The sequence below is a fragment of the Sphaerodactylus townsendi genome, linkage group LG13 (genome assembly GCF_021028975.2).
Source record: "Sphaerodactylus townsendi isolate TG3544 linkage group LG13, MPM_Stown_v2.3, whole genome shotgun sequence".
NCBI classification, from domain to species: Eukaryota; Metazoa; Chordata; class Lepidosauria; order Squamata; family Sphaerodactylidae; genus Sphaerodactylus; species Sphaerodactylus townsendi.
The window spans coordinates 38,099,804-38,111,865 of record NC_059437.1 but is presented as its reverse complement, the minus strand read 5'-3'; the positions used below and the strand labels follow the sequence as shown (position 1 = coordinate 38,111,865).

General features: G+C 47.3%; 1 protein-coding gene across 6 annotated transcripts in view; it reads right to left on the bottom strand.

Moving 5' to 3' along the window:
• NF2 (NF2, moesin-ezrin-radixin like (MERLIN) tumor suppressor) overlaps window positions 1–12,062 on the bottom strand; it is a 93,978-nt gene that overhangs the window by 27,388 nt on the left and 54,528 nt on the right. For 3 of the 6 annotated variants that reach the window (XM_048514042.1, XM_048514043.1, XM_048514040.1), the window contains exons 14-15: window positions 4,330–4,460; window positions 2,704–2,863 (exon numbers count right to left, since the gene is read on the bottom strand). In XM_048514042.1, coding sequence (XP_048369999.1) covers window positions 2,704–2,863; window positions 4,330–4,460 — 291 coding nt within the window. Of the gene's footprint in view, window positions 1–2,696; window positions 2,864–4,329; window positions 4,461–12,062 lie in introns of all 6 variants that reach the window. The other 3 variants (XM_048514044.1, XM_048514041.1, XM_048514045.1) reach the window with 2 other exon arrangements.

Genomic DNA, 12,062 nt, shown 5'->3' with positions numbered 1-12,062 from the left:
TATTGGTGAATAAGAAGTAGGAGTCAAAATGAGGTTAGCAAGATGACTGTAGTTTCCAGGGCGCGTGCGCATACACATGCATGTGTGCAAAATGATAACAAGTCGCAGCTGTGCTTTCAAGAGAGAAGCAGAAGTGGTTTGCCATTGCCTTCCTTTGTGAAATCTTCCTTGGTGGTCTCCTATCCAAGTATCAACCCTGCTTAGCTTCCAAAATCTGATGAGATCAGGCTACACCACGCTGCCTTCCCTCCTACCAGAGTACAGAACAATTTATTTATTAGTTTTTTTAACCCACTCTTTCCCCTGAAAGCATTCAATGTACTGTATGGTTCCTTTTCCTCACTCTCCATTTTATTCTCAACATCATTGCGAGATACAGAGTAGTCTAACTCCAAGCAGTTTTGTGGCAATACAGAGGTGTGAATCCAGGTTTCCCTTGCGGCAGTCCAACAGAGTCGACTTTCAACTCCCTTCTGGCTCTAGTTGTCAAGAGAAATCTTTCTGTGCCTCTCCTGAGAGAGGCTTGTGAAGCAGAGAATTCCTTCCTTCCCTTGGGCTTAGTGAATGATCTGGAAGATCTGCTATTTGCCTGATTTGGGAAATACGCAGGGGAACTCAGTTTCTTTCCCCCGTTTCAGCTGTAAGCTGAAAAGTACGTGGTACTGAGCGACATTCCTAATTACCATATACCAGAAAAGCCACATTTACTTCCACCCCTGGCAAGAGGCCTCTACCTCAGGGAGTCTTGAGGCTTACCTGTTCCTCCAGCATTGGGTGTTTCAAGGTAGGAACCACCTGTCAACTACAAGTTCCACTGGGAAAAGCCCTTGCCCACTTTCTGGAAACATGGGATAAGTAGCACAGTGCTCAAGCGGCACAGCGCTCAGAAGAGTCACAGGTGGCATGACAAAGGCCTACATGTAATTCCCAAGCCAATGACTAACTGCAAGAGAGAATGATCAATAATAAAGCTACTCAGGAAGATATTATTCCCTTTTACTGCACTATTAACAAGAGACATTTTGGAATTCAAGATGGTCAGAAGACTAAGAATTCTCTCTTTGGGCTACTTCAGGAGAATCAGCCTATTCACAGCAACACTCAAGCTCTTCTGGCATTCTCATGATGCAACTGATTTCCTAGCTTGCCTTCTGCTCCTGGATTAATTTAGCTCAGTTCATGAGGGGCATTTGATCACTATCAGCATCTTTCGTTAGAACTGCTAGATATCACCAAGCATAAACCTGTTCTAGACCAAGCAGCTCATCACGTAGTAAAACTGTTCCTACATTAAACCAGTTAGGTTTCACCACTGAATAATTGCTCCAGTGTATTTTTAAAAGTTCTCTGCATGTCAAAAATTTAGTGCCAGGGAAACAGTAGGGAGAATCATAGAATCATAGAGTCGAAAGAGGCCACAAGGGCTATCAAGTCCAACCCCCTGCAATGCAGGAACACACGATCAAAGCACTCCCGACATATGCTGATCCAGCCTTTCTTTAAAAACCTCCAAAGGAGACTCCACCACTCTCCGAGGCAGTGAATTCCACTGTTGAACAGCCCTGATGGTCAGGAAGTTCTTCCTAATGTTTAGGTGGAATCTCTTTACCTTCACCTTGAATCCATTACTCCGTGTCCTAGTCTCTGAGGCAGCAGAAAAGAAGCTTGCTCCCTCTTCGACATGACATCCCTTCAAATATTTAAACATGGTTATCATGTCACTCCTTAACCTACACTTCTCCAGACTAAACATCCCTAGCTCCCCAAGCCTTTCTTCATAGGGCATGGACTCCAGACCCTTTATCATTTTGGTACACACGCTCCATGTAGGAGGTCCTATGAGTCTCTCTATAGATTATGGGTCTCTTCCTCAGTGCAGGCATCAAATCTTAAATGGAAAGAGGAAGTGGGGGTGGGAAGGGGTTCCATAATCCTATGCCTACTTTTTCTGCAGAAAATTGCCCTAAATGGAAAAGAAACAGGTCCCTATGTCTTTGCCAAGGTGTGCATGCGCACACGCTCACAGCCTGGAAGCAAAAGATGGCATGGGGAAAATGGTTAAGTAGCCTTTACCCTGCACAAGTCTTCAAATTCAAACTGTGGCCTCATTAGTTGTATTTCTACCCCACAATTACATATAACATGCAGCTGCCCCCCAATCTTACTCTGAGGGTGTACAATTTTCTTGAGGTGACAGGTCACCTCAGAGTTCAGAGACAGATCACCAAGGAACATAAAGAAGTAGTGGGGAAGTATAGGGAAGATAAAGCTTAGGGTAATTTAAAAGCTTTGCCACAAAGCAAACTGCTGCCCTTGGGGATACTACAGCAGACAGAACAAAACCCCATATTCTGAACAAGGACTTGAAGAAGACCTCAGAAATTCTACACAGTATCTAATGTTGTTTAAAGTTAGACTATTAGTGGGTTCTTCCTGACTTTCTCTCTCACTCAGAGTTTAAGAACATAAGAACAAGCCTGCCGGATCAGACCAGAGTCCATCTAGTCCAGCACTCTGCTACTCGCAGTGGCCCACCAGGTGCCTTTGAGAGCTCACATGAAGGATGTGAAAGCAATGGCCTTTCTAAAGTAATTGGTGCAGTGGCTGAGCCAGATCTCCTGGCACAAAGCAGGCTAAATGAAGTATCACACCAGCAGGAGCAACTTCCATTCTGGAAAACAGAACCTGGCAAGGACCCCGTACCTTCTTGATGGTGTTGTGCTTGCTACTTCCCCTGTCGCTGTTCTCATTGTGCATTATATCCATAGCTGTCTCCCTTTCCTTCAACTTTAGAGCCTCGATTTCAGTCTTCAGCTCATTCAGCTGCTCCTGGAGATGTTTACTCTTCTCCATGTACTCCACCCTGGTAAAACACACGCACAAAGAAATGTGCAGTTAGCCATGAAAACGAACCATTTTGCAGATGCAGCGAAAACAGATGATAGACTTCTTCATACTGTCGAATAGATTTCTTATTTAATTACCCCTAAAACGCTGCTGGGAGGATGGAACTGATGACACTGCTTGGAACTGCACCCGCAAGCTATGCTGAGGCAAGGTTTCCTCACTGTTTGCAGGATGGCAGGAATGATACAAGCATAGGTGCCATCTGCTCCATATCCTTACTAACTGAGATGACAGTCAGATATACTGTGGTCCTGCTTAGATGCTGCAGTAATCGAAACAAGGCCATCCACTTTAATAGTAACAGAACAAGCTGGAGTCCGTGCAGGCAAGCAATTTGGAAATCCCACTATGCCAGGAGTGTCCAATTGGCCATGCTGGCAGGGGCTGATGGGAATCATAGTCCATGAACATCTGAGGCGCCACGGTTGGACACCCCTGAACTATGCCCTTCCAAGTTCTCCCTCTCCTGGATTCTCTCAGTTCTCAAAGGTTTGAGGTGTCTGAAAACCCTTTCTTTCATTTAACTGATGCTCAGCCTCTCTCAGTATGAAATGTTTTCACTCCCATCAGCCCATCTTACAAAGATTTCCTTTTGTTAATTTACCGTCACATTTTTCTGCATACCTTGGAAGGTTCCCTGACCCCAAATTTGCCTGTAGGGAGAGTTGCTCAGTTTTACAGTTTTTATCACCCACTCTTGGGGCCAGCCAGTTAACCATTACATCCATTTAGAGGAAAATAGTATCTGCACAATTTTCAGCACTATTTATCCCCATCCTACTAAGTTCCTGTCCTCTAATACCATCTGCAATGCCATCCAGGGCATCTAAACTGAAAGACAGGAAGCTGGGATCCTGATCCTGTACACATGCCCCATGCAAGCAATGCTACTATAGTGGTTGTGGTGGGTTTTCCGGGCTGTGTGTGGCTGTGGTCTGGTAGATCTTGTTCCTAACGTTTTGCCTGCATCTGTGGCTGGCATCTTCAGAGGTGTATCACAGTGGGAAGTCTGTTACACACTGTGCCCAGTGAGAAGGGAATGTTTTAGTGGGGTATATATGTGGGGTAAAACATTCCCTTCTCACTGGACACAGTGTGTAACAGACTTCCCTATTTGATACACCTCTAAAGATGCCAGCCACAGACGCAGGCAAAACATTAGGAACAAGATCTACCAGCCTGGAAAACCCACCACAACCAGTTGAATCTGGCTGTGAAAGCCTTTGACAATACAGTGCTACTGTAGTTTAAGCAGCATGATTTAGAGTCAGGGTACCAGTTCCTTCACTGCTCAAAGCCATTTCCGGCAGTGTCTTGGCTTTGTTGATGTCACGTGGAAACAGAGAGAGCTTCCTCCTTTAGCCCTAAGCAGAGCTAGCATGGTCTTAAGAATCACTATTACGAAGGCTCAAGACAACCTACTTCTCTTTCTCTATCTCCATAGACAACCTCTTCATGTCTGTATCCTTGAAGTCGAAGGACAAGCTTTCGCTGATGAGGTTGAAGGTTGGCAAGTCAGCAGGCAGCGTGGTTGTACTTGAGTTCATGGGCTGCTAAAACAAAGCAGAGATTAATCACCACTGCAGGTTAACAGCATCTGCCTGCCCAGGCTGTGAAGAGTCAAGAACGGGGAGGCTACAGTTGGCACTGTGTAACAAGACACAGCACTGGCAGCAGCTGGCTAGAGGCCTGGCACCACTGATAACTGGATGTGATCTTGCAGCTCACTGAACACCAACAAGGAGGCATCATTGGTCTCCTGACAGGAAACACATTTCCTAAAACTGCTTAAAAAATTAATCCTTTTCTGGAACACGCATAGAACAATTTTCCCAGGCTAAAAATTTGCTTTCGCTTTGACTTATTTTAAACATTTGATAACCTGCTTTATATTTTGAAGAATAATAAAGGTGACAGCCCAAAATGAAATATACCTGCAAAACAGCTAATAAAGGGCACCACTAGACGGGAGGGTGGGAGTATCATAAATGGAAAGGGCCTGGTCACAAACAAATAATGGATCCACAGTGCTGTTTCAAGTTAAAAAACACCGGCACAGGGAAAGGATTCCACCACCACCCTGCCCTCCGCAGTCTTAGTCAGGATTGAGTCCCTCTATACATACACACATGAAGTTCCATTTATGGAACTCCCACCAACTTGTGTAGTTCTGTCCTCAAATGTCAAATGTGTATTGTACCATTTACAACTGCAGATGGGAGCTTATTACTGTGACGAGGCGCATTCTATACCAAAGCAATGAACTTCACTGAGGGGCACCTGTGCGGCAGAGAGAGGAAGGCAGGTGAGAGGGCATACCTGTCACCGCAAGCTCATTGGTGATCTGGGGATACCAGAGGAGACCCAGGCCCTCCTCTGCCCTCTTAGGCACTAATGTCTGCCATTTCAGCCTGGCACTGATCCTAATACTTGGATTCTCCTCAGTCAAAGCTTATGTCAAAGAGGATCATAACTGATTACCAGGCTATAGCCCCGACCCCAACTATACGTCGAGAAGGGTTCCAGACTGACTTTTTCCCAAACATTCTTGACTTCAATATGCAGGGATTTTAAAAATATATACAAATATCCACCTTTACCCCACAGTAGAACAAACAAGATACAGGCTTACAAACTCACTGAGACCTTGGGATAAAATGCTTGAGCATGTGTGTTTTGTCATCAACTCTCAACTGATTTATGTTGCACTCCACCCCCACCCCCTGGAAAAAAAAGGTTTTTCAAGGCCCGAGAAGTTCAGAGGTGGTTGGCCATTGCCTGTCTCTGCATCACACCCCTGATATTCCTTGGAGGCCTCCCATCCAAATACTTGCCAGGGTTGAGGCTGGGAGTGTATGGTTGACCTAACTTAGACCATGCTGGCAGGGGCTGATGGGATTTGTAGTTCATGAACATCTGGAGAGCTGCAGGTTGCAGACCCCTGAAGGTCACCCAGCAAGTTTTCATGGCAGATTGGGGACTTGAACCTGAATTTTCCAGATCCGATTCTGATGCTTTAACTACTGCACCACAGGGATTGAAATTCAGCGATTAAATGCATATAGCCCCAAAGCCAGAGTCATAATGTCCAGCATCCTCAAATGGCCAACTAAACTAAGCTAAACTCAAAAAGAGAACAAAGAAAAGGTTTCCATCAAGGAGAGATCTCCTACTGTGACTCTTTTGGATACTGGTGAAGCATGCGCCTTCTTTCTTTTGGAGCAGTGGTTCTCAACCTGTGGGTCGCGACCGCTTTGGGGGTCGAACGACCCTTTCACAGGGGTCGCCTAAGACCATCGGAAAAAGGTATTTTTATATTTTATATATACCAATTTTATGGTTGGGGGCCACCACAACATGAGGAACTGTATTAAAGGGCCGCGGCATTAGGAAGGTTGAGAACCACTGTTTTGGAGGTTGAATGTAACAGGTTACCTGCAGCAACAACAATTAATTACACACATTCCAGAAGAGCTGTCTTATCAGTCAACAGCTGCAAATACAACAAAGAGCCTTTTGGGTCACCTTCAAGACAAACATTTAGTGCTATAAGATTTTGTGAGCTGGAAACCTTTTGGTCAGACGCTCAAAATGCTTTTCTCACAGCTGGCAATTCATAGCTTTTTCAAAGGGGAAAAACCAGGCAAAAGCTCTTGATATGTAAGGGTCAGAGGCAGATTTGTGACCTTTCCACACAGTTCCCAAATATGAGAACAGAGTTACCCATTCCCAGCACCAGTCTCCAATGATAATGCTATCTTCCCAGCTATGCTAATTTAACACCAGTCATGCAAAAGGAACCGCACTAAGCCCTAATTGAATAAAATTGAATTTGCTGGGGGAAAAAATCTAGTTCAGCAATTTCAGTCTAGAGTCTAAAGTTCTTTTGTTGAATAATGGTAACTTTTAGGTCAGCTGCAGAGCATTCTGGGAGACTGAAGTGTTCCACCACTGGTTTCTGAATTTTCCTTTTCAATGCCAGATTTGAGTCCATTTAAGTTTCTGCATAGATACTGACCTGTTTGTCCTAACATGTAGAACAAAAAGCCCATCACTGGCATATCATGGCATATTATTACATACACTAAAAAGGGCAGCAGATGAATGGCTGTTATTAGGTACCATCATAGTGTTGCCTAAGGAGCCACGTGGCATAGTGGTGAAGTGCTTGCACTGCCACTCACACGGTCAGGAGTTCGAGCCCCCTGTGGGTCAGATATCCTGGCAGCTGGCTCATGGTCAACTCAGCCATCCATCCATTCCTTGGTCAGTAAATGAGTACCTAGCACACAGCTAGGGGGTAAAGGATAGCCAGGAAAAGCAATGGCAAACTACCCCACAAAAACGGCTTGCCTATGAAATCACTGCTTGCAGCAGTACCCCAGGATCGGACACAACTGAAGGGGAAACTTTACCTTTAAGATTTCAGAAATTTAAACCATTGGTGTGGCTGGCTCCACTGTGAAGATTTGCATATCTACAGTTGGGGCAACCTTTGGCAATTAGATGTAGGGATAATGATCTTGAGTAGTTTTAGCAAAGAGTTAGAAGGGTTTTGCCACTTCCCCTTCTGGGCCTTTCTTGTGATAGGCAACTTCTAAGTATCAGTCTGGCCTAGGCAATCTTCACTTAATTGGATGGCTGTTGTGGTTTTATGAATGCCTGGCATACAGGAAAGTTTAGGAAACAATAACACTAAACTTAGGGGTTTTCTTTGCAGCATTTGAGAATCCCCAAATCTGAAACAATGTTTAGGGGAGCACACAAATTGTATCTGACACAATTTTTGTGAGATGAATCTAGATAGGGTTTGCTCACTCTCAGATTCCAAGTCGATATTTGGGCTTGGGAAGGCATCCAAGACTGGTTTGTGATCTTGGGTGTTTATTTACATTCCCACAGAGCTTATGGCTAAGCTCACTGGCTTGAATCCTCCAGAGCTATTTTGATCTGTGCACATTTTCTGCAGGGCACACTATGATGGCAGGTCCGGGAGAGCTGATAGACGATCTTGCCTCACAGCAAGAACTTGGACCACATGACCTTTTGCTACCTTCTGAATCTTGGACCTATCTAGAAGCAGGAAACTTCAACAGAAACCTATATCACAAATTGGTCAGAACAGCAAACTTGCTCCCATAATGCTGATGGGCAACTAACGCTCAGACCAATAGTGCTTCAAACTGAATGGACTTCACTACTCACTTGAAAATCTAACACCTTGGAAATTACCATCAGTCACAGTCCTTTAGATCATTAGTTCCAGCTGCACAAATGGAAGTGATGCACATTAAACCACTAGCACCAATTGTGGCAATGCAAGATGCTGTTATCCAATTACCAGGTTGCCCTTGTTTGATCTTTGTTTAAGTGCTACTTTATATGAAATTATATATGAGAATCTGCACCTTTTTATGCATCCATGCACAAAATACAGCGGTTCTGGTACACATGCAGGAACGCCTGTTTGTACACAAAGATTCATGCATGCAAGGACTTTCCTGTTCTTTGATACTGAGGAATGTATCACCTACACAACAGAGTTTTGTGCAGAGTACATCTCAACTACAAAGGGTAACTTCTACCTTCCTGCACACAGCTTCAGAACCAATAAACATTTAAAAGTCTTTCTGCAGGCAGGTATGTGAACTTGCCATTTCACATGGCAAATATGAAAGAGACTGTGTTTCCACTATCCTGTACATATACCTGCAAATGAACTGATTTACAGATATGCTTTCTGGTTTGAGTAGCAGACCAGCACATCTACTAGTAACAGTAGGCTTACTCACGGGTGAGCGCACCTGTTTGAACCAGTATGTGTTCTTCAATAAGTACAGTCACCTTTTGTTGATTTTTCACAGGACAAGAGAGGGACAATGAGACACACATTTTAAAAGGCCTCTTGAAATTCAGTGGTTCTGACACTGTCTTACTCCCCAACTGCTGTAGTTGAAAACTGGGGCCTTTTAAAGGAGGTATAGCTACTGCAGCAATAGCTCAGGGGATCTGAAAATTTTCTCCACGGATGGAGAAGAAGGTGTAAGGGATTCGATGGTGTTGATGTTCAGAACAGCCGCCTGGCCTTGACTGAACTGACTGAATTCCAAAACCCGGGCGATGGGCCAGCATCTGCGGCGGAGACTCTGGTGGAGGCCTTATCTCTTCGAGAGAGATGAGAACTCCGTTCCCATGAGAAACCGGGAGGGGGGATGGGATGGACAGAACTATAACCTGTGCTTCTGGCGGGAGACTTTATTCCTGCCACGTCGTGTACGTGAGCTTTCTAGGATGTCTGAATAAACGGTCTTTTACACCAAAAAGCCTTTTATTTCTGCTTCTATGGAATTCCTTACATTGTGGCAGGAATCCTAGTTCATCTATCTTCCCAGTGTAGTGGACCTCTGGTGTCTCGGCATGGAGAGGTTGAATATTCCTGAAACTGTGGAAGGCGCGGTAGCCCCCAAAGAGGGCTCCGAGCTTTCCCTTCTGGATTTGGAGGAACCGGCGGGAGAACGGGTCTCGCTGGTAACTCTTTCCCGTCCTCGTATCAACACGAGTCTTCCCTTACTTCGTTGGAACGAGGGGCGAGGAGCGATCATGTGGACTTGCATGGGTCGTTTGGGGCGCTGTCTATGGATCGGGCGCCTGTGGATCGGATACCTACCCGTTTCCGTGTGGATTACAAACCTCAGATGCAACCTGTCACGGAGGAGATGGGCCTGACCACTTTTCATGCGGCAACCCAGGAGTCAATTGAACGATTCCTGGACTCTTATTTCGATGATGCTCCCAAGAATCCACCGTGGCATAGCACTGGGGCCCGTCCTAAGACCACCGTAGAAACGGGGACTATATCGGGGATTGGGAGGGGTATCGTACCAGCTTCCGATCGGACCCCAGATCCCGGATCAGCAGCTGCACCAGAGGCGCCCCGATGGAGCCGCCGGTGGACCGCAGTGCTGCATTCGATGAGGAGGAATCGAAGAAAGCCTGCCTTCTCATCCGGACCTATTTCCCCTCCCGTCAAAAGAGAGCTGGGATGAGGAAGTGGGCCGACTGCGAGATGCCCAGGAAGCATGGGCCCGTGAACGCCAGCTATGGGAAGAGGAACGGGAGCAGCTGCAGCAAGAGCGTGAAACCCTGCAAAGGGACCGGGAACAGCAGCGCAAAGAAATCCAACTCGAACTGGACCGTGCCAAAGACGCGTTACAGCGGCAATATATGCAGAATTTATCCGGTCCATGATAAAGGTCCTGGAACACTCAAACTGGACTTAGAAGCGTCAACGCGAAAGCGTTAAGGCCATCGCGTGCACAAAGTGAACTAACTGCAGCCATTCAGCGAGGCGAACTGGCCAAACTGGAGCGAGAGAAAGCAGCTTTGCATGCGCGCAAGATGCCTTGACTCGCAAGGAAAGAGACTTAGCCGCCTTTGAAAAGGAGCTGAAGAAGCAGCAGGACAAGATGCCCCAAGCTGGAGTCTACGCCGTTACCGGTACAGCCAACGCCAGAGGGGCAACGCTTCTGGGTCCTGCTACTCGCGTATCTGCCACCTTCCAAAGACCTGCTCCCACCAGAGCACCAGCGGCGGCGGCGCCGGTGCCCCCACCTCCACCGATTCCGGCTCTCCCTGCGCCGCCGCCTCAACCTGCGCAACTGCCGCCCCAGCGTGCTCCGAGGGCCGTGGAGAGAGGATATTACAGACCTCCGATACCTGCCCGTTTCGATGGGACCGCTTCCAAACTTCCCTACTTCATCCTGCAACTCAATGCCCACATGGAGGACTATGACGATTTGTACCGGTCTGAACGCGAAAAAATACGGGACATCGGTTCCGTCTTGGATGGAGCGGCAGCCGACTGGTTTGTGACTCTTTTTGACCTGCAAGGGGAGGATACTTTCGCCTGCGGTGCCTCGTTCCTCCAAGCCTTAAAGGGCGCTGCTTCCAAAGATCGGATGCTGAAAATGAAGCCATCCGCACCATTAAATCTATTCAGCAAGGCAACCGCTCTTTTGCCGAATTTGCCCGTGAATTTCGTGTGGCGGCTGCTCGACTCCCTCCTGAGTGGCCTGAGCGCATGAAATGTGAATACTTCTCGGATGCTGTCGACGGCAAACTGCGAGAAACGGTGTTCCTTATTCGGGTCGCACGCACTATTGCTGAATGGATCGAATTAGGATCTCAAGTGGCGTCTCGTTTGGATTACGCTCGCGCCGGGGGCCGCCCATGCCCAAAACCCGCTGCTACGACCACCGCTGCGACTCGCAAGCCAAGCCCAGCAGTCTCTACGGAAACCACCTCCGAGCGCCGTCGCCGTTTGGGATTGTGTCTTTACTGGGAGGACCGGGTCATCTAGCTGCCAACTGCCCGAAAAACAAAAGCCAACCGCTCGACTCGCGACCCCATCTGCCAAGCCACCACGTAAATCCGGGCCACCTCCGGTGGCGGGCTTCGTCTAAAGGCGGTTACCCAAGGCGACTCAGAAGAGGTGTATGTGGCGTTTTGCCTCTCTCCCACCCCCATGGATAGGGGTTCGCCTACTGATGCGGTGAGTCAAGGCAGCGCCCCCATTACGCTTCTAGCGATTCTGGCCAACCCGCTAAGCACACCTCATTATTATAGCCTCAGCCCTTGTAGATTCTGGGTGCTCCCATTGCTTAATGCGGCCCCAAGTGGCGGAGGAACTTAGGCTAGACCGAGTTCCCCTAGCTAAGCCCATACCGTTCACACAAATGGACGGCAGCCCCCTCGGGGCCGAAGGACCGGCCCAGTTCAAAACGCAACCGGTTCTCCTCCGCTGCGCTGACCATTGGGAGAAAATTAGTTTTATTCTGGCCCCAGTGGCCAAACACTCCATAGTCCTAGGCATGCCATGGTTGTTGTTGCATGAACCAAAATTCATTTGGAAAGAACGGATCTTAGAATTCACTGACCCCCCCTGTGGAGAACACATGAATTGGGGGGATAATTCACCTCCTAATGACATACACCCCCTGGCTTCGTCAGCGGTGCACGCTCCAATTGCTCCCGAATCCACCGGCATTCCACCGGCTTACCAAGATTTAGCCAGAGTATTTCAGGAGCAAGAATGCGATCAATTGCCACCCCATAGAGACACTGACTGCAAAATAGTATTACAGCCGGGGGCTCAA